Source organism: Martes martes, assembly GCF_963455335.1.
Source record: "Martes martes genome assembly, chromosome: 16".
NCBI lineage: Eukaryota > Metazoa > Chordata > Mammalia > Carnivora > Mustelidae > Martes > Martes martes.
Genome location: NC_137904.1, coordinates 21,754,687 through 21,782,047, shown reverse-complemented (window position 1 = coordinate 21,782,047; position 27,361 = coordinate 21,754,687). Strand labels below are relative to the sequence as shown.

General features: G+C 37.5%; 1 protein-coding gene across 1 annotated transcript in view; it reads left to right on the top strand.

Annotated features, from left to right (window-relative positions):
- Positions 1-27,361, top strand: part of CPD (carboxypeptidase D) — a 76,476-nt gene that overhangs the window by 11,259 nt on the left and 37,856 nt on the right. The window contains exons 3-7 of the mRNA XM_080826855.1: positions 20,286-20,428; positions 21,221-21,390; positions 22,236-22,585; positions 23,066-23,257; positions 24,970-25,137. Coding sequence (XP_080682981.1) covers positions 20,286-20,428; positions 21,221-21,390; positions 22,236-22,585; positions 23,066-23,257; positions 24,970-25,137 — 1,023 coding nt within the window. The remainder of the gene's footprint in view (positions 1-20,285; positions 20,429-21,220; positions 21,391-22,235; positions 22,586-23,065; positions 23,258-24,969; positions 25,138-27,361) is intronic.

Here is a 27,361-nt window from a genome sequence, read left to right as displayed (position 1 = left end):
TTACAAAAATTTATAAAAATATTCCTCCGAATTTTGTTCACACTCTGAGAAAATAAGTTATCTTACTGGTAAATCTGAGATGACTGTTTTTCAAACTTTTTTTTTTTTTAAAGATTTATTTGAGAGAGAGAGAGTGTATGCGCACAAGTGGGAGGGGGAGAGGGGGAGGGAGAGAGAATCCAAAGCGGACTTCACACTTGGAACATGGAGGCCCACACTGGGATCAGTCTCACCACCCCGAGATCATGACCTTAGCCGAAACCAAGAGTCGAATGCTTAACTGACAGTGCCATCCAGGTGTCCTGAAACTTTTTTTTTTTCTGAAACTTTTTTTTAAATTGTAATCTAAAATGTAAAATTACCTTTTAGTCATTTAAATACATCTCATATATGTGTGTACATAAAACCGAAACAATTTCATGAAATGGTACTTTGTGATATATTCTGGTATTGCTTTTTTCTAGTCTCTACTAGTTCATTAAACAAAAAATGCTTATCTGAACCTACTTATATATCTCACAGTCCACTAATGGGTCATGACCTATAGTTTCAAAGTATACTGTTTATGGTTACTCTTGGTAAAATTGATTTATTTTCAAATTCTAAGTAAAACACCTTATAAACAAAACAAAACACCTTATAAATTGCATGTAGTAACACTTACTATTTAGCCTTTTTTTTTTACCCTGTCTTGTTTATGTTAGCCATTTCCAGTGAGGACTGAGCCATCCGTGTTTATCTGAGATCACCTACTTTTAGACTGTTTTCCTTATATAAAAGAGTACTGAGATAAGAAATTGGTCAGAAATATTGTCAGGCATGTGTGTGGGTCATGTGAGCCTGTGCATTCTCTGATTAATTAGGTCAGCTGCCATAGTCTTTAAACATTGCTAACTTGGGGCTGAGTCTTTTCAGACTGGTAATTATGAATTTTTTTTCTCCTCTGGAAGAAGAAAATGTCTGTGGATTTATCAAACTTTCTTTCCTCTTCTTTTGTACTTTATTTCAACCTTTTCCCCCTTCTCCTTTTATGGGCAGAGAGTTAGGAAATGTGGCCAGATAGCATATAATGTAACTAATTCAGTTTTTTGTGTGTGAGAATAAACTTCTTTGGTCCTGTGGGCAGCTGTTCTCTGCATAAAGTGGAGGTCAGACTGAGCAGCACTAATATGCTCTAAATATTGAGGTATATTTGGCTTGAGGTAGATTGTTGCCAGCAAGGGGAAAGCATGGGGAAAATAATTACCAAATTGTTTTGAACAGCATGAAGCTTATACTTGGTCCAAAAAATGAACTGAAAAGCTTATTCTTGGGGAGCACACTCTGTGTCATTGAACAGGGCATTATGGTGAGGATGTGGAGAAGAAGGAACTCTGGTACAGTGTTGGTGGGAATAGAAATTGGTGTAGCCATTGTGGAAAACAGTACAGAGGTTCCTCAAAAAATTAAAAATAGGGGCGCCTGGGTGGCTTAGTGGGTTAAGCCTCTGCCTTCGGCTTGGGTCATGATCCCAGGGTTCTGGGATTGAGCCCCACATTGGGCTCTCTGCTTGGCGGGGAGCCTGCTTTTCCCTCTCTCTCTGCCTGCCTCTCTGTCTACTTGTGATCTCTCTCTCTCTCTCTGTCAAATAAATCTTAAAAAAAATTAAAAATAGAAATACCATATGATCCAATAATTCCATTATTGGGTATTTACCCAAAGAAAAGAAAGACACTAATTTGGAAAGAGATATGATATGCATCCCTTTGTTTATTGCAGTATTGTTTACAATAGCCAGGAGATGGAAGTAACCTAAGTGTCCATCAGTAGATGAATGGATAAGGAAGATGTGGTATACACACACACACACACACACACACACACACACGTGTATATACACATATGTACGTATATACACAAATATGTGTATATGTATATACACAATGGAATATTACACCGCCGTAAAAAGGATGCAGTCATGCCATTTGAGACAACATGAATGGAGGATATTACACTTAGTTAAATAAGTCAGACTGAGAAAGACAAATACCATATGATTTCACTCATAAGTAGAATCTAAAAAAACAAATGAATAAAAAAACAAATAGCCTAATCAGACGATGGAGAACAAATTGATGTTTGTCAGAAGGGAGGGAGTGGAGGCTTGGGCAAAGTAGGTGAAGGGGAGTGGGCGATACAGGCTTCCAGTTATGGAATGAAGAAGTCAGGGGAATAAAATGCGCAGCATAAGGAATACGGTCAATGATATCGTAATAGTTATGTGTTGGGATAGGTGGCAGCTGCACTTGCAGTGAACATGGCATGGTGTATGAACTTGTTGAATCACTATGTTGTACACCTGGAGTTATACTCAAATAAATAAACAAAAAGCAAACAAACCCAGGGCATTATGAGTTAATTATATGATGCCAGGAAATTGGAATCTGTTTAAAGCAAAGAAAAAAATCAAATGGACAGTGCAGAACTGAAAAAAATGCAGTATCTGATATTAAGAATAGACAAATCCATAAATACAGTAGGAGGTTTTAAACATGTCTCAGTATTTGTTAGATCACAAAGACAAAAATATCAGTAGGGACACAGGTTTAAATAACAGAAATAAACCAACCTGACTAATGAACGTATACAGAATATTGTTCTTGTATCTAATTTTCCTGCATCTTTACTAATCTGAAGTAGAGAGGAAAGGTAATTTACCATTAGTTATACTTATGTGTCTGGTTCTATTAGTGCTTGTATTACTTTGTTTTTAAAATTATATATTACAGGCAAAGTAGCAAAAAACCCTAAAGCGTTCTTACACCTTTTCTTGTTTCACACTTTAATAGCATCAAGTTTAAACTTACTAGCATGACACTAAAGGGCCTAGAGTCTGACTCAAGCCTAGATTCCTGGTCTTCTCTCTTACCTCTCCTCTCTTCTCCTCTCCTCTCCCCTTCTCTCCTCTCCTCTCCACCCCTCTTCTCTTCTTTCCTACCTCTCCCCTGTCATTGAACTGCTTGTCCTTTCCCCAAAATGTGAACCTTGGGCTATTTTCTGGGATGCTTTTCTCCAGTTCCACTGTGGATGGAAACTCTAGGGTAGTAACTGTCACTCTCTGGCCTTCCCAGAGCTTTTTGTTAATATCATCAATATGATGCTTGTCTGGTTATGTTAATAGTTTTTTGTGTGTCCTACTAGACTGTGAATTATTTGATACGGTCAGTGTGTTGCTATTCATTTGGAGGGCTTTTTTTGTTTCTGATTTTTTTTTTTTTTTTGGACAGAGATCACAAGTAGGCAGAGAGGCAGGTAGAGAGAGAGGGAGGGGGAAGCAGGCTCCCTGCTGAGCAGAGAGCCTGGTGCGGGGCTCGATCCCAGGACCCTGGGTTCATGACCTGAGCTGAAGGTAGAGGCTTTAATCCACTGAGCCACCCAGGTGCCCCTGGAGTTATCTTTATACAAAATGTATTGGCAGGGAAAGAGTGCTAGAGGAAGAGAGACTAGGGAGGTGTTCACAGTTCTTTGGTGCAAGGTTTTTTTTGGAGATAAGGGCTTTATCTAGAGGGATGCCAGGGGAATGAAGAGGGAGTGTGAGATATAAGAAATTGTTGCAAAAAGAACTACAGGATTGACCATCCGTTAGACGGTAGAACAGAGTGTCAAAAAGAGGGACCCAAGATCTAACTTGGAGGTGATTGAGCCTAGGAATACTAATTGGAGGAGTATGTGTGTTTGTGTTCGTGTTCTCTTCAGGTGAGAGAGGAGTGAATATCAGGGTTGGTGCTTGAGGTACTAGTTACTAGTTACAAGTGCCCATTGGGCAGTTGGGAAATAGGCTCTGGAGATTGGGAGAGAAGTCAAGATGATAAAGAGATTTAGCAGTTTTGAGATAAGGAAAATGTATGGCAGCATATATGATTTTGAAAATTGAATTGGTATTGTTTCCTGACATAATTTAATTGCTTAGAGCTGGAGCCAGAAATTCAGCTAGAATATATATGTATAATAGAATACATAGGGGCGCCTGGGTGGCTCAGTCCATTAAGCATCTACCTTCAGCTCAGGTCATGATTCTAGGGTCCTGGGATGGAGCCCCATATCGGGCTCCCTGCTAGTGGGGAGCCTGCTTCTCCTTCTCCCTCTCCCCCTGCTTGTGATCCCTCTCTCTCTCTCTCTGTCTCTGACAAATAAATAAATAAATAAATAAAGTCTTTGAAAAAAAATAGAGTACATATATAAATGAACAGATGGGTGGGGTTTTGGTTTTGTTTTTGTTTTTTAACCTGTAAAAAGTATATGTACTTCTGGCATTTCGCTCTGGGATGTTTTCTTTAAGCAATGCTGGAAGTTCACATATTAATTCTCACGCCATTGTTCATGCTTGAAGAATACTATTGATAATCAAATGTGCATTAGTAAAGTGCTTTTGGTCTTATCTGAACTTGTACATTAAGGAGGTACTTGGACCTCTTTCTTCCTTTTTCTCTATTCTAATGTGAATGCTGCCTAATTTGGAAGGAAAGCAAAAAGGTAAAACAGTCCTCAAACAGAATATATTTGCTTCTACTCAAGTCACGAGTTTGCTTTAGTAAACTGAAATATACAGCCTGATATAAAATCTGACCTTTAAGAGCAGCACAACTGTGTATTTTGTAATATGATAGACTTATTATGTGAAGGTGGAGAACCATATGTTAATCACTACTTTAGGATTTGGTCCCTAAATCTTCAGATCTGAGGTCTAGATAATCAGGTTTTTTTTCTTCTTTCTTTTCTTTTTTCTATTTAACTCAGGAGGTAGAAAATGGGAAAGTACTTTAAAAAAAGGAAAATGCAGTTCAAAGAGCTGTGTGCGAGATTGTGTTGACCAACTTAAACAAAATTGAAAACAGATGCAGAACTGTGTAATTTAACTTTGTAGAACCATATCATTAGCAAATATATATTCAGTGGGAGTGGTGAAGGAAATAGATAAAGTTGCTGAGAATACAAACACCAAATTCAGTTAAGATTTGCTCAAAGTAAACTTGAATTTAAAGACCAGGAATATGGGGAATTTTTAAAGGGCCTCTGTTTTTTTCTATTCATTTGATGCAGATGTCCCACTTAAAATTTTTTGAGCACTATGCTCATTAGGTTTTAAAAATATATCAGGGAGTGCAAAATTATCACTTATTAACTCACTTATTATCTATAAATAAATTGTTCACAGATGTCAAAATTGTGAGAACTTCTCACTGTCCTTTGAAGTAGATTTTTTTTTTAAAGATTTTTTAATTTATTTGTCAGAGAGAGTGAGAAAGAGCTTAAGCAGGGGGAGTGGTAGCCAGAGGGAGAAGCAGACTCCTTGCTGAGCGAGGAGCCCCATCTGGGACTCGGTCCCAGGACCCTGGGATCATGACCTGAGCCCAATGCAGACACTTAACCAACTGAGCCACCCAGGTGTCCCTGAAGCTTTTTGGTTTTGTTTTTTAAAGATTTACTTATTTGTCAGAGAGAGGGCACGTGCACAGTTTGGGGTAGTGGCTGGCCGAGGGAGAAACAGGCTCCCTACTGAGCAAGGCAGGGTGGGGGACCTCCCAGGACCCTGGGATCATGACCTGAGCCAAAGGCAGATGCTTAACCAACTGAACCACCCAGGCATCCCTCCGTTGAAGTAGTTTTATTAAAGAAATATCACTAAGCTCCAAATTTGAATCTACAGTGGAAATTGCCTATCTATATTCCTATACTCCAAAATGGTTTTCCTATAGAATTTCCTAACATGTTGTAATTTTTTTTCTATAAAATACTTACAAGGTTCTTGTATAATACAGTTTGATGCTTTATAGTTTGGCCCACTAAGGCAAGTTAAAACAAACTTGCTATGTTTAATTCTTAACACTGAAGCACTGATTATATTTTTTTCTATTGACTTTCTGCTTGAGACATAAGAGTGAGTTATTCATTAGTTCCCTGTTTTTGAATGAAGGGTTGAACTTATTTAAGTACCTCTCCGCCCCCAAGAAAGCTAGATCTCTCTAGTGAGAACAGTAATGGGGACTGGTTCCATGATAACAATGAATCGAGTGACTAAAGCATATGAAAATTTGTTGTTAGACAAATGAAGGAGTTTAATGGGTATGAGTAGATCCTTTTATTGGAAGATTTAGCCACCCGTAACAATTACTGTTAATCACAATTTGTTGTACTACTGGACAGTTTGCTAATGGTTACATTTTTAGTCTTTTTTTTGATGCTGGTAAAGGAATGAAAGGATTGTAAGTTTCATAGTATATTACATTCAGTTTTTTCCAAACAAAACTTTGGATTGGCAAGGTAATGGTTTTTTTTAAGGTTTTTTTGTTTTTTGTTTTTTAACGTAATCGCTACAACATGAGGCTCTAACGCACTACTCTTCTGACTGAGCCAGCCAGGCACCTGGGCAGATAGGTTTAAAAGCAAAATTTGTACCATTTTTCTTTCTTTGTCAATTCTTGTGAGTAGAGGAAAGAATCTAAATCAGTGATTTTCAAACTGAGATATGTGTGGGGAGAAGGAAGAGACCTGTTTTGATAACTTTAAGGAAATAAATTTCCAGATCTTCCATTCCTACTCTTTCCTAAAATTAAAAAATATTTTTGGGGTACCTGTGTAGCTCAGTCAGTTGAGCGATGGATTCTTGATTTTGGCTCAGGTCATGATCTCAGGGTCATGAGCTCAAGCCCCACATCAGTTCCGCATCCAGTGGGGAGTCTGCTTGGGTTTCTCTCTCTTCTCTCTCTGCCCTCCCCAGTAAAATAAATAAATCTTAAAAAAAAAAAAAAAAAGATATTTTCAGTAATTATTACCTGTTTATTGCTTAGTAAAATTGATAATTTTGGGGCGCCTGGGTGGCTCAGTGGGTTAAAGCCTCTGCCTTCAGCTCAGGTCATGATCCCAGGGTCCTGGGATCGAGCCCCGCATCGGGCTCTCTGCTCCACGGGGAGCCTGCTTCCTCCTCTCTCTGCCTGCCTCTCTGCCTACTTGCGATCTCGTCTGTCAAATAAATAAAATCTTTTTAAAAAAATTGATAATTTTGCCTTTCTGATAAATTTTATGCCAGTAGTTATTATAATAATTCAATCTAAAAGATAAAAATTAGCTCTTAGGGCATTAAGGTAATTGAAAATTTAGGAAAATTTACATACATATACATACATATTATAGTTTGAAGTGTTATAGGATGATCGGTGTAACACTCTGAACCATACAAGGATATCACATTCAAATAACCTGTGGATGAAGCAGAATGGAAATGTAAGTAAGAAAAAGGGAAGATGTAAAATTCTTATTGTTAAACAAGAGTATATGTTCACACAAGTTTTATATAGATGATTCCAGGAATTAAATCTATATATTTTTTTTTGTAAAGTTTTATTTAAAAATATAAAAATTTATACCATCTAGGAAACTATACTGTTTGCAACTATTTAAACTGAAGAGGAAGACTTTTAGATGCCAACTATGTGAAGCACTGCATAATTTTTCAAAATTATTTTAGTACGAATAAACAAATTTGAAGGTCATTGGCTTAGCTAGCCCCCTGAGAGAGAAATGGATAACAGAGGTGTGCTTATTTATGATTGTTAATAAGTCAGATAAATAACAGACCCATTTATACTGTTAGTAAAATATTTTGTTGCTTTGAGGCATGCCTGTAATGAATGTTCCACTCCCCAAATTTAAATTTTCTTTAACTGGATAAAGATATTGTTCTGAGGTCTGATATTTAATCCTTTAGCCTGTATTGAGCCACATGACACCACCTTAAAAAAAAGCAGACACATTAACTGAATCTGGAAGTAGCCGCAGCTGTCAGTAACATCAGGCTTATCTACATTTTAATGGCTGTTCTCTGTTACAGGAAACTCTAGCTTTGTATAGGTAGGGTTTTATTTGTTGTTGGGGCAAAGATCAAGACAAAAAGATCTCAACCAGCTGCCTAGTTACGATTACTCATTGACAGTTAGTATTGGGAAAATAAATGTTAAGTTTAACCCAGATAGCAAATAATGCCTATTGGTAGCACCTCACAAAACTCAGTTAATATCTTCATTTGTTTCTAGGTTTTTTTTAAGATGATTTACAAAAAGTAATTGCTAAAGTGAAACTTGAAGCTGGTGAATAAAAACTTTATGATATTCTAGAGTTAGGGTAGCATTTTAATCTTTTTTTGTATTGCAAATAAAAATGAGTTTACTGCTGTTCACGTTGGTGGGTTCCTATGAGTTTAGAAATATGTGGATTAGGAAGATACCACAACTTGTAAGTTGCCTTCTGAGAGTAGTTTATTATTATAGACTCAGGAAATGTGCTTTACTTTTAGGAGATTTCATTAAGAAAAGGATATCCTGTATATAGCTTTCTATTACTGATTTCTCTGTAATTCCATCATGTCAAAGAATATACCTTGTATGATTTCAGTTCTTGTACATTTGTTAAGTTTGTTTTACAACTCAGGATATTGTCTGTCTTGATGAGTGTTCCATTTGTACTTGAAAAGAGTATGTGTGTTGCTGTTGTTGGGTGGGGTGTGCTCTAAATGTCCTTTAGATCTACTTGATGGTAGACTTGAACTACAGTGATTTCTTGGTCAATTGACCCTTTTATCATTAGGTAGTATCCCTCTTTAAAACCCTGCTACTGGGGCGCCTGGGTGACTCAGTGGGTTAAAGCCTCTGCCTTTGGCTCAGGTCATGATCCCATGATCCCAGGATCCTGGGATCGAGCCCCGCATCAGGCTCTCTGCTCAGCAGGGAGCCTGCTTCCCCTCCTCTCTCTCTGCCTGCCTCTCTGCCTACTTGTGATTTCTGTCTGTCAAATAAATAAATAAATAAATCTTTAAAAAAATAAAATAAAATAAAACCCTGCTACTTTTCCTTGTTCTCAAGTCTACTTTGGCTGATACTACTCTAGCCCCTCCATTTTTCTTTTGTTTTATGTTTGCATGGTATATCTTTTAACCTTCTTTTACTTTTTTTTAAAGATTTTATTTATTATTTGACAGAGAGAGACACAGCAAGAGAGGGAACACAAGCAGGGGGAGTGGGAGAGGGAGAAGCAGTCTTCCCGCTGAGAAGGGGCCCAATGTGGGGCTCTATCCCAGGACCACCTGGCGCCCCACCTTCTTTTACTTTTAACTTGTCTGTACCATTATATTTAAAGGGAGTTTCTTAAGGTGCCTGGGTGGCTCAGTCCGTTAAACATCTGCCCTCTGCTCCAGGTCATAATCTCATGCTCTCTGCTCTGCAGAGAGCCTGCTTCTCCTTCTCCCTCTGCCTGCTGCTCTGCCTACTTGTGCTTGCTCTCTCTATCAAATAATAAATAAAATCTTTAAAAAAGAATAAAGGGTCAGGTCATGATCTCAGGGTCCTAGGATTGAGCCCCGCATTGGGCTCTCTGCTGGGCAGGGAGATGCATCCCCCCACCTCCCCCCCCCCCACCCCCGCCTGCCTCTCTGCCTACTTGTGATCTCTGTCAAATAAAATAAAATCTTTAAAAAATAAAGTGAGTTTCTGATGGACAGCATGTAATTGGCTCTTGTTTTTCAATTCATTTGACAATTTGTCTTTTATTTTTAATTTGTTTTTTAAGATTTTACTTGGTTGAGAGAGAGAGAATGAGCGAGAGAGAGGGCACATGAGGGGAAGAGGGAGAAGCAGGCTTCCCACTGAGCAGGGAGCCTATGGGGGGGGGGGTGCTATCCCAGGATGCTGGGATCATTACCTGAGCCGAAGGCAGAGGCTTAAAGGACTGAGTCACTGAGGTGCCTCTGGCAATTTGTCTTTTAGTCTGTATGTTTATACCATTTACACTGAATGTAATTATTGATATGTTTGGATTTAAGTCTACTTTTTAATTATTTTCCTCTTTATTCCCTCTTTTTTATTCTACTGCTTCCTCTCTCCTGCCTTCTGTGGGATTGTTTGAATGTTTAGTATTTTATCTCTTGTGTTTTTTTACTGTATCTCCTTTGTATGGTTTGTTCTGGTAGTTGCTCTAGGAGTTACAATTTACATGCTTAATTTTTCACAGTTCTATCACAGGACTGATATTTTACCACTTCAGGAGGAATGCACAAATCTCACCACCACACTGTACCCTCCCCCACTTTATGTTGCAGTTGTCATTTGTATTATGTGTATATGCATTGAAAACCCCACCAGACAGTGTTAGAATTTTTGCTTTCACCTGTCAAACATACTTTAAAGAACTTAAGAGGAAAAAAACAGTTCATTGTATTTACCCAGATATTTACCATTTCTTGCTGTTCTTTCATTCTGGAAATCCCGAGTTTCTCTCTGGTGTCATTTTTTTACCCGAATAATTGACTTTCTGTAGCATTTCTTTTATTTATTTTGGTTTTGGTTTTGGTTTTCATTTATTTTTTAATTATGTTCAATTAGCCAACATATAGTACATCATTAGTTTTTGATGTAGTGTCCAACGATTCATTAGTTGCATATAACACCCAGTGCTCATCACGACATGTGCTCTCCTCAATACCCATCCCTTGGTTATCCATCCCCCCACCCCCCTTCCTTCTGTAACCTTCAGTTTGGTTCCCGGAGTCCAGAGTCTGTCATGGTTTGTCTCCCTCTCTGGTTTCTTCCCAGTTTTCCCTCCCTTCCTCTGTGATCCTGCATGCTATTCCTTATGTTCCACATATGAGTGAAACCACATGATAATTGTTTTTCTCTGCTTGACTTATTTCCCTGAGCATAATCCCCTCCAGTTCCATCTATGTTGATGCAGGTGGTGGGTAATCATCCTTTCTGTTGGCTGACTTCAACATTTTTTTTTTTAAAAGCAAGTTGGTTTGTGATGGATTCTTTAGTTTTCCTTCACTGAGAATGTCTGTTTTTGCCTTCATTGCTGAAGAATATTTTCACTGGATATAAAACTCTAGGTTTTGGGTTGGCAGGTTTTGTTTGTTTTATGCTCTTGCCTTCTGGCCTCCACAGCTTTTGATGAGAAACTCACAGTTATTTGAGTTTTAGTCTGTATTAGTTGTTCTGTATTAGTCTGTTGTTCCCCTGTATGAGCATATCATTTTTCTATTACTGCTTTCAAGAGTTTTTCCTTTGTCTTTGGTTTTGAGCAATTCGATTATAAAGTATCTAGCCATGAATTTTTTTTTTTTTTTTTTAGTTTAACCTGTTTGGGATTTGCTGAGTTTCTTGAAATATAAGTTTACATCTTTTGTCAAATTTGGGGACTTTTCAGCTATAATTTCTTCATCTTTTTTTTTTTCTTTTTTGGCATTGTGCCCTTTTCCTCTCCTTCTGAGACTCTAGTGACAAGAATGCCAGACCTTTCGGTAGACCTTTGTCCCTAAAAGTATTATTTTTTTCTCTGTTATTTACATTAGGTAATTTCTGTTTGTCTGTCTACAAGTTAACTCTTCCCCCTTGTCAGTTCCATTCTCCTGTTGAATTCATCAAGTAAATATTTAAATTTTGGTTATTGAATTTTTCATTTTGAAATTTCCACTTTGTCCTTCTTTATATCTTCTGTTTTTTTATTTCAAGAATGGTTAATCTTGGGGCGCCTGGGTGGCTCAGTCATTAAACGTTTTCCTTGGGCTCAGGTCGTGATCCCAGGGTTCTAAGATCAAGGCCCGCATCTGCCCTCCCTACTCAGCGGGAGGCCTGCTTCTCTCTCTCTCTCTCTCACTCCCACTGCTTGTGTTCCCTCTCCCACTGTGTCTCTCTCTGTCAAATAAATAAATTAATTAAATCTTTTTTTAAGAAAAAAAAAAAAAAAGAATGGTTAATCTTGCTTCCCTGGAATGTGGCTAAAACAACTGCTTTAAGCTTAGTCTGATAATTTTAATATCTAGGTCACATTGGGGTTGGTGTCTATTTTATTTTTTCCTTTCAAGTGGTTGACATTTTCCTGGTTCTTTGAATATCAAAGAATGTTGGGTTATAGGCTGAACATTTTGGATCTTCTGAGATCCAAGTCTTGTTTAAATTCTATAAAAAGTGACAACTTCTTTATTTATTTTAGCAGTCAATGACCCAGGTAGGCTCAGTTGTAAGTTTTGACTTGCCTCCTATGGGCTGTGATGGCAGTTTGAATTTTCAAAGCATTTGCAGTTCTGTTCAGATCTGTTCTATGTACTTACCTCCCAAGGGCCAGTCAGGAAGCTGTCTTGTTATTCAGTTCTCCATGCTTTTGGCATGTTGTTAGGGTCATACCCACACATTGCAGTTCAAGATTAAGCCCGGTAGTTTGTAGACAGTTTATGGGATCCCCTTCTTAATATCCTTCCTTCTCTACAATATCACCAATAGTCCCTAGCTTCCAAGGTCTCCTAATATAGATGATAAATAAAGACATGAAAGGATGTGCAATATTATTTGTTGTCAGGGAAATACAAATTAAAACTACAATGAGATCCCACTGTACACCCACTAGAATATTTAGAGTTAAAAATCTGACCAGTTGCATGAGCAGTTTATGTGAGGATGCAGAGAAACTGGAACATTCATGCATTGCTGGTAGGAATGTGAAATGGTAAGCCACTTTGGAAAATTGACAGTTTCTTATAAAGTTAAACTTACATTTGCTGTATAACTCAGCCAAGCCACTCCTAGATATTTATCCAAAAAACATGAAAATATATGCCCACACTAAGGTCTATGCACAGCTTTATTCATGATCACCAGAAACTGAAAACAGCTCAAATATCCATCATATGTAAAAGGATAAACAAATTGTACTACATCCATGCAAGCGAATACCAAGTAATAAAAAGGAGAATTTATATATGCAACAGTATGAATGAATCTCAGAAGCATTGTGCTGAGTAAAAGTAGTCTCATACAAAAGGCTTTATACTGCGTGATTTCATTTATATGACATTCTGGAGAAGGCAAAAATATAGGCAAAGAAATTAGATTAGCGGTTGCCCAAAACCTGGGAGCTGGAGGAAGGGAACTTTCTGGGATGAGACAAATGTCCTGTATCTTGATTGTGGTGGAGCTTATATGAATGTACACTTTGCATTATATACTTAAGAAGGATGACTTTTATAGTATATAAACTATGACTCAATAAACTTGAGTTTTAAAAAAAAATCTGTAAAACAGCATAGCATGTTGGTTAGATTGTCAAAATTGTTTTGAATCAGTTAACTCATACTTAAGTATAGGGAAACTGAGAAACTGTATGTTTCAAAGAAGAATAAAGTTTAAAGTGTCATGCAAAAATATTTATTTTTATATGCTTTAAAAAAAATAATTACATTCAGGGGGCGCCTGGGTAGCTCAGTGGGTTAAGCCGCTGCCTTCGGCTTGGGTCATGATCTCAAGGTCCTTGGATCGAGTCCTGCGTCAGGCTCTCTGCTCAGCAGGGAGCCTGCTTCTCTCTCTCTCACTACCTGCCTCTCTGTCTACTTGTGATCGCTCTCTGTCAAATAAATAAAATTTAAAAAAAAAAATTACATTCAGTTAGCCACTGTGTAGTACATGATTAGTCCTTGATGCTGTGTTCAGTGATTCATTAGTAAAGTGTAACACCCATGCTCATCACAGCATGTGCCCTCCTCAATACCCATCACCCTGTATATGCTGTTTTATAACCTTTTTTGTTATTATATGGTAAATATCATGCCCATAAATGTGTGTCCACAATACCTTAAATAGTTGCACAGTAGCCCATTTTATATAATTGTAAACTGATCCCTCATTTTTGGATAGTCAGGTATTTTTCAGTTTTATTCTCTTTCAGTTTAAACATTATAGTCCTCTTCTTTGTAGCTATTACCTTGGAATAAGTTCCTGGAAAAGAAATTTCTCTGTTAAGGTCATGCCAAAGATGCCATACACATAATTATTAAATTGTTACCCAGGAGTGTTCTATACTCGCTTATTTTATGGGGTTTTTTTCTTAGTCTCTTTAAAAATTTTTAAGGTAGTTTTTTGATCAACATATATTTTACAGTTGTTAATAGTTAAATCTATCATTTTTTTTCCTTTTATGCCTTCATGCTACTTTGCTACCAAACTTAGATTCTTCTCATCCTGAGAGTACAAAATATTCATGTTGAGTTCCAGTTTTGTTTACAGTCTCATTTTTACATCAAATTCCATATGGATTTAAGTTTATTTGGTATGATAGGAGGTAAAGCTCACCTGTATTTTTTATCACATAGGTACTAGTTGTTCATGTAACAATTACTGACTAATTCATTCCCCCTTGATTTTATTTCCAATATTTACATGGCTTCCTGTTAAATAGGGTCTTATAAAAGGAAAATTTGGGGAATACATACCAAGATTTAATGAATATTTTGTATTTCCACTAGATTCTATGCTGTAAAGCTATGATTAACTCCACAAAGATGTGTTACAGTTAAGTACACTCTTCACTGTAATATTTCCTCAAATCTATAGGACCTACAAAAAGAGTTTTGTCTCCATGAATCTGACCTTTAGTTTTAGATTGTAGAGTTATAAAAAAAAAAAAAAATCACTACAGTGTGTGATCTGTGGGGCTAGAGTCCACTGAATGTAATTTCTTCTCTTAAAGTCTTATTTTAGAAGACTTCTATCCTTCCTCTCTTCCCCTACCCTGGGAATATATTTCTATGTGTCATTGATTGGCACTGGCTAGCTATAGTACTATTAAAGTTTAAAAAGCTGATTAGATAATACTCCAAAATATTACTGTAAACTTGGTCTTCGTGTTGCTCTTAGCTAGTGTTTCTTAAATTGCTACTTAAGTAAGACAATTAAGGAACAGACAAAAGAATGCCAGAACTCCAGCCTGGTTATTATAGTGTTGTAAGCCGTCTACTTCCCTACCTTCTGGCATAATTAAAGTATGAATTGGCCATGTTTGCAATTTAACACAGCTAGTAAGTTTTACATATGCAAAAAACATGAGCTCACACATGCCTTGCTCTGAAATTGTTATTTTTATGTGTTCTGTGTTCTGCTTCCTCACCAAGACTCTAGACTATGAATGAAGATATGTCTCTTATTTATAAATCCCTATAATCTTAGTATAACGTCTTAAATACAATGACCATTGTACTATGACCAATATAGTAGTAAAAATTGGAAAAGATTAATAAATATTATGTATCATGAATAGTATGTGTATGTCCACATGTGAACATACAGGTGAGAGTTAAGCAAAGATGATCATAGATGCCAGACCCAGAGTTCATACCAAGATGCTGGACAATAAGAGAAGGTCAAAAGATGGATACCTTGCCTTCTAAGAAGAATATTAAGACCAAGTTACTGGGCTTTTGGTGGTTATAAACTTACATATATTCTGGGAAGACAAAGTCTTTGACATCTCTATCTAGATGTTCAATGGGCAGCTCAAATTTAATACATTCAAAACAGAAATCTTAATTACCTACTTAGTTTCATTCTTTCAACAGATATTTCCTGAAGGGCTACTGTGTGCCAGGTACCGTCTGGTGCTTGGAATATCCATCAGTGGGTATTATCTCTGCCCGTGTTGCTTATAATCTAGTCGAGAGAAATAGGCAGTAAATAATAAACTTAATAGGTATATTGTTAAGTACTATAGAAAAAAGAAAAAGTACAAAAGATGAGTGGAATTGTGAGTGTTGGTGGGATGGGCTTGGGGATAATGATGGGGAGAAGCAAGTAGCAACTTTAAATGGGGAAGTCAAGTTGAAATTGGAGCAAAGAGCTGGAGGAATTAGTCAAGCAGGGATATCTGGGAGAAGAGCATACCAGGCAAAGGGAGTAGCTAGAGCAAAGACCCGAAGTCAGGAGGTACCCAGTGTATCCAGTGAACTGCACGGAGACCATTGTGGCAGATGCAGAGCCAGTCTTGGAGAGAGTATGAAAGAAGGTTAAAGGGGGAAGGGAAATGGTAGAAGACAAATCACATGGGGCCTTAGGCCTCTGTAAAGACTTTGGCTTTTAGTCTGAGTGAAAAAGAGGGTCATCATACAAAAGAGTAACATCTGACTTAACATTTTAACAATTAATTTCGCATCTCTGTTGAGAAATGAATATAGAAGGGCAAGGGCAGGTACAGGGAGAACTGTTAAGAGTGATTGAAGAAATTCAGGCAGAGAAAGGCTGGTGGCTGGTACAAGGGCAGCAGCCATGGAGGTGAGGAGAAATCTTTGGATTCTGGATTTTTCAGTTAGAGCTACCATGAGTTTCTGATGCTTTAGATTGGAATGTGACTCCAAAGGTTTTTAGCCTGAGCAGCTGGAAGAGTGGAAGTGCCATTAGCCATAATAGGAGAGATTGCAGGTGGAGCAAGTTCGGAGAAGATGAAGATACGTTAAGTTTATGATATGCAAGTAGAGATGTTGAATAGGCAATCTGGAGTCTGGGAAAGAGGTCTTCGCTAGAGATAGAAATTTGAGAGTTGTCAGCATGTAGATAATATTTAAACCATGAGACATCAAGGGAATAAATAAGAGAAGAGGACCAAAGACAGAGCTTAGGCATGTCATAGCTTTTACCTTTGTTCTTCTCCTTTCAGATAGTTAATGGCACTACTATCTCCCTAGTTTCTCTAGCTAAAAATCTAAAAATCGTCCTTGATTCTGTATAAACAAATCCTTTCTAAATCCAGATCTGCTTCATCTCCCCTACCAACAGAAATCTTAATTATGATCCAAGCCATCATTTTTTTCTAATTCTTCACTCTGCTTCCCCTTTTACCCCTCATCCCCCAGTCATTCTCCACCCAGCAATCAGAATGATCTTTTAAAAAGGCAATTCATGGGACACCTAGGTGGGTCAGTTAGTTAAGTGTTCAGCTTTCAATCTCAGCTCAGGTCTTGATCTCAGGATCATGAGTTTAAGCCCTGAGTTAGGCTCCATGTTGGGCATGGAGCCTACTTTTTTCCTTTTTTTTTTTTTAAGGCAATTCAGATTATATCACAACCTCTGTTCAAAACTCTCCAGTGGGGGCACCTGGGTGGCTCAGTGGGTTAAGCCTCTGCCTTCGGCTCAGGTCATGATCTCAGTGTCCTGGGATCGAGCCCCGCATCAGGCTCTCTGCTGAGAGCCTGCTTCCCCCTCTCTCTCTGCCTGCCTCTCTGCCTACTTGTGATCTCTGTCTGTCAAATGGGTAAAATCTTAAAAAACAACAACAACAACAACAAAAAACCCCTCCAATGTCCTGTATGGCAAGGGAAGCAATCAACAGAGTAAAAAAGCAGCCTATGGAAAATACTTGTGAACCATATATCTGATAAAGGGTTAATATTTAGAATATGTAAAAAAACTCCTACACTCAAACCTCTCAAGTAATCTGATTAAAAGTGGGCAAAGGACTTGAATAGACATTTCTTCAAAGAAAATATACAAATGTCAACATATATCTGAAAAATGTTCAATATCACTAATCATCAGGGAAAAGCAAATCATAACCTCAATGACTTATCACTTTATACTCCTTTGGGATGGTCAATCTAAAAAAAAATAGCAAGTGTTGGTAGGGATGTGGAGAATTTGGAACCCTTTGCGTGGTTGGTGGGAATATAAAAATAGTGTAGCTACTATAGGAAACAGTATGGAGCTTCCTCAGAAAGTTAGAAATAGAATTACCATATGATTCAGCAGTTCTGCTTCTGAGTATATATACAAAAGAATTGAAGCAGGATCATGAAAAGATATTTGCACATTGAGGTTCACTGCAGCATTATTTACAGTTGCCAAGAGACAACCTAAATGTCCATTGACATTTGGATAAAGAAAATGTGGTATACACTTATAGTAGAATATTATTGTGCCCCAAAAAGGAAGAAAGCATGCCTGATAAAGGACTGTGATCTAAAATACATGAAGAACTCTTAAAACTCAACAGCAAAAAATAACCTGATTAAAAAGTGGGCCAAAGACCTTAACAGACACCTTACCAAAGATGTTACAGAGGTGACAGGGGCCCATGAGTGGCTTAGTCAGTTGAACATCTGACTCTTGATTTTGGCTCAGGTCATGATTTCAGGGTTGGGGGATTGAGCCCTGCATCGGGCTCTGTGCTCAGCACAGAGTCTGCTTGTCCCTCACCCTCTGCTCCTCCACCAACTTGCTCTCTCTCTCTCTCTCAAGTTAATAAATAAAATCTTTAAATAAAAAAGAGTTATACAGGTGGCAAACAAGGAAATATGCGGGGTGCCTGGATGGCTCAGTCAGTTAAGCGTCTGCCTTCTGCTCAGGTTGTGATCCAGGGTCCTGAATGAAGCCCTGCATTGCATCGGGCTCCCTGCCCAGCAGAGAGTCTACTTCTCCCTCTGACCCTCTCCCCACTCATGCGTGCTCTCTCTCTCTCTCTCTCTCTCAAATCAATAAAGTTAAAAAAAATAAAATAAAAGATGCTCCACATTGCATGTCATCAGGGGAATGCAAATTAAAGCAACAGGTTACGGGCTCCTGGGTGTCTCAGTTGGTTAAGCGACGGCCTTTGGCTCAGATCGTGATCCTGGAGTCCCAGGATTGAGTTCCACATCGGGCTCCCTACCCAGCAGGGGGTCTGCATCTCCCTCTGACTCTACCCCGTCTCGAGCTCTCTCTCTCATTCTCTCTCTCAAATAAATAAATAAAATCTTAAAAAAAAAAAAAAAAGCAACAAGCTACTACTTCCTACCTACCAGAATGGTCAAAATCCAGAATGGCCAAAATCCAGAACACTGGCAACAAATGCTGATGAAAATGTCGAGCAACAGGAACTCTCTTTCATTGGTGGTAGGGGAATGCAAAATGGTGCAACCCCTTTGGAAAACAGTTTGGTGGTTTCTTAAAAAACCGAACATACTCTTACTGTATGATCTAACAGCTGTGCTCCTTGGTATTTACCCAACGGAGTTGAAAACGTATGTCCACACAAAAATATGCATACAGATGTTTATAGTGGGTTAATTCATAATTGTCAAAACTTGGAAGCAACCAACACATCCTTCAGTAGGTAAATGGGTAAGATAAACTGTGGTACAGCCAGACAATGGCATATCATTTAGCACTAAAAAGAAAACTATCAAGTCATGGAAAGACATGGAGGAACTTTAAATACCTATTACTAAATGAAAGAAACCAATCTGAAAAGGCTATATACTGTGCTATCCCAACTCTGTGACATTCTGGAAAAAGCCAAGCCATATGGAAATAATAAAAAGATTAGTGGTTGCCAAAGGTTAGGGAGGGGCAGGGCTTATAGGTGGGGCACAGTGAATTTTTAGGGCAGTGAAACTGTATGATACTGTAATGGTAGAAACATGAAAGATCTCTCTACCGTCTCAATTTTGCTATGAACCTAAAATTGCCTTTAAAAATAAAATTTATTGGGGTGCCTGGGTGGCTCAGTGGGTTAAAGCCTCTGCCTTCGGCTCAGGTCGTGATCCCAGCGTCCTGGGATCAAGCCCCACATCGGGCGCTCTGCTCAGCAGGAAGCCTGCTTCTCCCTCTCTCTCTCTCTGCCTGCCTCTCCCTCTCTCTCTCTGCCTGCCTCTCTGCCTACTTGTGATCTCTGTCTGTCAAATTTTAAAGAAAAAAAAATAATAATAAATAAAATTTATTTAAAAAAATCAAGTGACAGGAATGGTAAGGTAATAAACTTTCTACAGAACGAGTATGTGGGCTTATCTGGGTGTAGAAGTGGTGAAAGTGGTTAGCTGTGGATGCTTAGTTCCCTTTTTACTTCCCTCTTCCACTGAAAACATTTTGAAAGGGTTTTGTTATGTCTCACCCTCTCCCCCCCTCCTGATTTGTGCAGCTGCATCACCCTAGATTTTGCCTTTTTTTTTTCTCTTGTTACCTTCTTGATAAAGGGAAGTACAATTAGAATAGTAGGCACTTAATAATGCTTTGGTATGAACATCCTTCACAACTTTAAGATCATATATACCTTTCATGCGCATGCTGTCAAAAATCTTAACCTCTCTCTGTCTATCCTACTTCTCACATTTGTAAAATGGGTGAAGTAATACCTACCTTATACACTTGTAAAGATTAAATGTTAATATTCTTAAAGCTCATAGGACAGGTCTGGCATATGGTAAAGACCCAAATGTAGAGCTGTTAACATTATACTGTTGTTATTAACTGGTGTGTTTGTGCTCTTCTTAACTGTTCATCCTGTCAGTCAAATACATTTCCTTTATGTATATTCCTTTTCAACATATATTCCTTTAACCTTCCTTCTTAGTCTCCTCTGTAATCCAAGAGCCTTCCCCAATTTCAAACAGTGGAAAATTTATAGATGCAGAGATGGCCGATTTAATTTGTTTGGTCTTTCTGAGAATAAACATTTTTTCCCTTATGTTACAGGTGGTATGCAAGATTACAATTATGTATGGGCCAACTGTTTTGAGATCACATTAGAACTATCTTGTTGCAAGTACCCACCTGCTTCTCAGCTTCGACAAGAATGGGAGAACAATCGTGAGTCTTTGATCACATTGATTGAAAAGGTAAAAGTAGCTGACTGGAAGGTTGGGGAATAGAAATAGCAGATGATATAAGGGAGAAATTCAGTTGCACTGGAATAACAATCTTTAACAGTTCTTTTCCTCTGGAGGGCTTTCTCTGATTGACTTAGAACACTTCATAGACTGAAATAATCGGCCAAACTTGTACTGTCAGGTTCTTACAATGTCATGTGATCATATTTGCTCGAGAGCCTTTACTACTATATGAACCATGGACATCAGTTTAATTTAAATATCAGGCAGGATAATATACTATTGAATATACCAGAAATTATTACTTAATTGGGGCGCCTGGTTGGCTCAGTGGGTTAAAGCCTCTGCTTTCGGCTCGGGTCATGATCCCAGGGTCCTGGGATCGAGCCCCGCATCGGGCTCTCTACTCGGCAGGGAGCCTGCTTCCCCCTCTCTCTCTGCCTGCCTCTCTGACTACTTGTGATCTCGCTCTGTCAAATAAATAAATAAAATCTTTAAAAAAAATTATTACTTAATGAAAAATTATTACTTGTTGAGAAAATTAGAAGTCTCTTTTGGAGGAGAAGGAATTTCGAAAGCATATTACTAGTCTACATGTCAGACATGTGTTAAGTGTAAGGGGCAATATTTTTTGTTTATATTTTATTTTCACTTGGAGGCGTTGAAAAATATTTCAGCAAAATAGAGACACGACCTTATTTATTTTTTTTAGAAATTCTAGCATCAATGCAGAGAGGGGTGATGTTCTCTTGCCTTCCAAATTGTCTTTGAGCAGTCTACTTTTGATTCATGTTTTTTTAGGTTCACATTGGAGTTAAAGGATTTGTTAAAGATTCAGTAACGGGATCTGGTTTAGAGAATGCAACCATCTCAGTAGCTGGTATTAATCATAATATCACAACAGGCAGATTTGGTGATTTCCACAGATTACTTGTTCCTGGAACTTACAACATTACAGCTGTTTCAACTGGGTAAGAATTTAGAATTTGAAAATAGCAAGCCTCTGTTTATAGCTAAGAGAGAAATACAGTCTAGGAAACATTATTTACTGTACCTGGCTTTTATTTTTTCCTTGTTTTCTGATTTTTTCCCTTTCACAGCAAAAAAATAGTATTGTGGAGTCTTGGGACATAGTCTATCAGTATAACTGGATATGAAGCATAATTGTAAAATTTTGAGGAAGGACAGTTTTAAAAGCTTAAAAAGATGGTCAGCTTTATAAAGCATTGCCTCAAAGCTAACTGAGTACCAGAATAGAAAAAACTCAGAGCTCTGGGAAAGACATTTTAAAAAGTTGCCCTAACATCAGCTTTCTAATATATGAATTGAGTGGTTTACCCTCCCTGGCCACCTTTCAGGAATCTCAGTTTGCTAAGGATTTAATTGAAAATGTTTCATTTAATTTTGAGCTTTTCTATTTCGAAAAATAGTTGGAATGTCAGTGTGATAAGGCACAGCAAAGGATTGAATGGTTTATCCCTTCTTTGAGTACTGTAGCAATTGTCATGGTGGGTTAGTGACCTCCATCTTTCATATTATTCTTTCCTTTGCATGTAATTTTTGGTAAGCATTCTAATACATGGAACTGAGAAGATGGTAAGAGAAGTAGTTCTTTAAAGACTTAATCTGGGATTCTCTGAGATCATGTCCTAAAAGTCTTGAATTTACCCATTTATCTTTATTTAGTTTGAGTTTTGATAGACCACCAAGTGTAAGAGTATGAAAAAGCTGTTGTGCTTTTATGATGTTAAAGCATTGTGTGTTTGAATTTAACTCCAAGCCACGTACTTTTAAAAAAAAAAATTTTTTTTTTCAGGTATATGCCACTGACAATTAATAATATAATAGTGAAAGAAGGACCGGCCACAAAGGTGAATTTTTCCCTTAGGCCAACTGTGGCTTCAGTAATCCCTGACACAACTGAGGTGGTAGTAACTGCTAGCACAGTCGCTCTGCTTAATAATCTTCCTGGAACACAATCCTTCCACCAGCCAATTCAGCCAAAGGACTTTCACCACCACCATTTCCCTGATATGGAAATCTTCTTGAGAAGGTTTGCCAATGAATATCCTAACATCACCCGACTTTATTCATTAGGAAAATCAGTAGAGTCAAGAGAACTTTATGTAATGGAGATATCTGATAACCCAGGTGTCCATGAACCAGGTAATAAGCATGGTCTTATACATAATTTCAGTAATGCCTTTCAGAGCTATGTACCGTATTTCTGTGTTTCATCTAGAAAAGTCACCTTAAGTATGTGTAACTGGAACAAAGAAAATGTAACCAATCTTTTGCAAGAAAAAAAGAAAATCCATTTCATAATCCATATTAGGCACGGTATTTAATATGCTGCATAGATTAGATTTTTTTTCTGCTAATGGTATTTTTATTTTCATATTATATGGCATGTGTGTGCATGCTTGAGCATGTGCACACGTGTGTGTATGTGTGTATGCTTTGAGCCTGCGCAGATGTATATATTAGTAAAGAACCTACTTTATAAGGTACTTTTTCCTGTTTCTTTTGCCAAAATATCTTTTCTTAAATTTTTGGTTCAAGGTCTTACATATGTTGGGGAAAAAATAGAGTCCATGGTAAAATAAAAAGGAAAAAAACTCTTTTGTGTAATTATTTTGTTTTTAGGTGAACCAGAATTTAAGTACATTGGAAACATGCATGGAAATGAAGTGGTCGGACGGGAACTGCTATTGAACCTCATTGAATACCTTTGTAAGAACTTTGGAACAGACCCTGAAGTGACAGATTTAGTCCGCAGCACTAGAATTCACCTTATGCCTTCCATGAATCCTGATGGGTATGAAAAGGCCCAGGAAGGTAAAGAATAGCTATCTATTAATTCTTAACCTTTTTGGTTATCATATAGCATGATTATTTGGGAGTAGAAGAGAATTTGAACTGGTTGTTTCCTTGGAATTTATTATTTTCTTATATAATTGTTCTGGCTTTTGTATTCTTGTAAGATAGGCTAGTTCATTCAACAATTATGATATCAGGTTTACATTTAATGGCCTTCTCCACTTCGGTAACGTCTCTTATTTCCTAAAAATAATATAAGATTTTAATAAATTTTTCCATTTTAACAATAATTTTAAATAACTTAATTATTTGATTAAAAAGAAATTAACAAATAACTTAATAAAATAACTTTAATTGCTTTTAAAAATTACCATTACCCAGTAATCTTGTTAAATCACTGTATTGGGAACACTGTCGCATAGGTGAAAACTCAACACCAAATCTCTTTTTTTTTTTTTTTTAAGATTTTATTTTTATTTATTTGACAGACAGATCACAAGTAGGCAGAGAGGCAGGCAGAGAGAGAGGAGGAGGCAGGCTCCCCGCTGAGCAGAGAGCCCCATGCGGGGCTTGATCCCAGGACTCTGGGATCATGACCTGAGCCGAAGGCAGAGGCTTTAACCCACTGAGCCACGCAGGCGCCCCACCAAATCTCTTTTGAAGCCAGTGACTCTATATTGACTCCCGGTTGTGCTCCGTGCATATTCTAAACCTGCTGAGGTATTGACTTACCACTCCTCTGCCTTCTCTGGGCCAGCCCATATCCCCCCTGAGGCAATATAGTCAGAAGAGGGTGGGGGGCAAGTTGCTTACAGGGGCCACTTTATGCCGAACACTAGGAATGTGAAAGTCTGTTTTTTCCCACCCGCGGTTCCGTCCAGGCAATCATACCAGTGAGTAGAGTAGGTACCACCATATGAATATGCAGCCACATGACTCTCACTGACTGAACACTGAGAGAATCAACTAACGAATCAGCAGGTTAATCCATTTTTTATTATTCAGTGTACTTCACTAAGGACCTTCCTTATTGTCAGTCTCACAAATCCCTCCACATTCCTCTTTTGAGACCTTTGCTGAGAGATAGAACGACTCACTACCAGTAAACCCCCCAGTAGGTTTTTCTCATTCACTTGCAAAATTTTCTCATTGCTATGATTGTAATAGGATTCCCACTCCTTATTAAAAAAGAGTAAATTTAAATTCAACCCTTTCTTCATCAGGATAAGCTCCCAACTGTGTTCTTGACTGACCACCTTTTTGTGATTATTTAATGTAAGCATATCAGTTTTCTTCTTTTCATTCGGTCTGTTTCTTTAGGGTGTTTAAGTGACGTGTATACCAGGACAACAGAACCTCCCTCTGATCAGTCATGTCCACTCGACATTGTGATCGTGTCAGTGTATGGATTATTGGCAATTGAGCAATACTATTTTTTGAGCCAGTACTTTAATATAATTTCTGTAGTTGGATTTTTTCTTCCCCTCAAAGTATGAACAGAAGGCAGAAAAGAAAGGATAATGGTTTCATCTTTCTGGTGAAAAGATCTGGAGGAGATACACTTTTTTAATGTGCAGTACTGAAAAATGTATGTCTTAACCATAGTGTGATTAATCGTAGTGAAGGCTGATGTGTTCACATTTACTTTTGGATTAAGATAGCTGAAATATTATGTGTTGGATTAAAATGTAAGTGAAACATGGCTTAAATTTAAATACTTTCTCATACAGGAGATTCAGTAAGTGTAATTGGCAGAAACAACAGCAACAACTTTGACCTGAACCGAAATTTCCCAGACCAGTTCTTTCAGATCACAGATCCTACCCAACCGGAAACTATCGCTGTAATGAGCTGGATGAAGTCCTATCCGTTTGTACTGTCAGCAAACCTGCATGGAGGTAATAGCAACCTGATATTCCAGTAATTAATTCTTGTTGAAAGCATTTGAAAATCCTGGTGGAATGTTATCTGTTTATAGTTTCAGGCTATCTTAAAATGGGTATCCTATTACCGATTTTACAGCAGGAAATAATAAAGATCTTTTCTCATTGCTTTAAAAAAATTTTTTTTAAATTAACATATAATGTATTATTAGCCCCAGGGGTACAGGTCTGTGAATCGCCAGGTTTACACACTTCACAGCGCTCACCATAGCAGCACATACCCTCCCCATAATCCAACCTTCTCCCTACCCACACACCCCTCCCTGCCCCCCGCCCCGCAACCCTCAGTTTGTTTTGTAAGATTAAGAGTCTCTTATGGTTTGTCTCCCTCCCAATCCCATCTAGTCTCATTGCTTTTTAAGCCAATTTCCTATTTTCCCCCTTTTCTTTCCTACTCTTCCCCTCCCCTATCCCCCCTCCTACATTCTTCTCCCTCTCTCTTCCTCTCTCTCTCCCCCTGTCCCTCTCTCCCTCCTCTCTCCCCCACCCTCACTTATTTCTTCAAGTGTTTTATATGTATCCTTCACATGTGTTTTATATTCATTCCTCTCACTAGGAATTTGGTAACATACTCTCTGTCATTCAGAGAAATTGAACACTAACAAACTGGAAATCTTTAGTCCTATTCTTCACTAGAATTTAATACTCTTTTATGTAAGTTTAGAAGACATTCTCTTATTTTTTCCTTGCTATGAATTAAACTGTAGCACTGTGGCCTCATTCTTCTGTAGTGTTTGGGCGTATACACTTTCATAGAATTCAGCAGGAATTGGTCAGTTGGATAGGATGAGAGGTCAAGATTAAAAATCATCACAATGTCTAACTAGGGCTATATGAGTAAGAGTGAAAGTGTAAATACCAAAGAGAACTGAAAACATATGTCTACATGTAAACTTGTACATGAATATTCATAGTAGCATTATTCATAATAACCTAAAAGTATAAACAACCCTAATATCAATCATCTGGTGAGTGGCCAAATAAAATATAGTATACTCATACAATTGATTATTATAACATCAACAGTTGATTAACATGTATTTTGTACGTTATGTGTATGCTTAGAATATACTGTATGCTTAGACTAAAGTAAGCTTGAAAACAAATTTATGTTACCAAGAAAATCATTTTTAGAAATACATTTATTCATTTCTACAAAATCATTAAGAAATACATATATAGTATTGTATTGATAAAAATCTGCACGTAAGTGTATCCATGCAATTCAAGCCCCTGTGATTCAGGGGTCAACTGTTCAATAAAGCTGGGTTTTTGTGTTGTTTTTGTCTTTGTTTTAAAGAGCAAAGTTATTAGCATCAAGGGTAAGGGAAGTAATTAAGTGTCAACATATGTTGGATTATCTAATAAAGTATCAGAGCTGAAATTTGATGGAATATAGATTAACCTGCAATGTTATTTATTTATTTTTTATTCTTTTTACCTGCAATTTTAGAATGACAGTACACACTTATGTTTATAATACTAGCTACATTCCAATGAATATAATTTATAGATTGACTTATGTGGTATTAAGACCTTGGCATGGTGGGAGATACATCTCCAATCATGTGGACTTGTTTCTTTCCAGGACATATTTTGCTACAGACTTCCCTCTTAGAACCACTTTTGCTACTCTCAAAGGTTTTGAATGAATGTGTTTTCATTTTTCATTTGTTTCTATGTACTTTTTTATTTTTCTTTTATTTCCTGATTGACCTATCCATTTTTTAGTAACATGCTATTTAACCTCCATGTATTTGTGGTCTTTCCAGATTTTTTCTTGTGGTTAACTTCTAGTTTCATAACATTGTGGTCAGAAAAGATGCATGGTATGACTTCTGTCTTTTTCAGTTTGTTGAGACTTGGTGTGTGGCTCAATATGTGATCTGTTCTGGAGAGTATAACATGTGCAGTTGGAAAGAATGTATATTCTGCTGTTTTAGGATGAATATATCTGTTAAATCCAGCTGGTCCAGTGTATCATTCAAAGCCATTGTTTCCTTGTTGATTTTCTGTTTAGATGATCTGTTCATTGATCTAAGTGGAGTGTTAAAGTCCCCAATTATTGTATTATTATCAATTAGTTCCTTTATGTTTATTATTATTTTATGTATTTGAGTGACCCCTATTAGGTACATAAATATATATTCTGAGGATTTTATTTATTTATTTGTTAGAG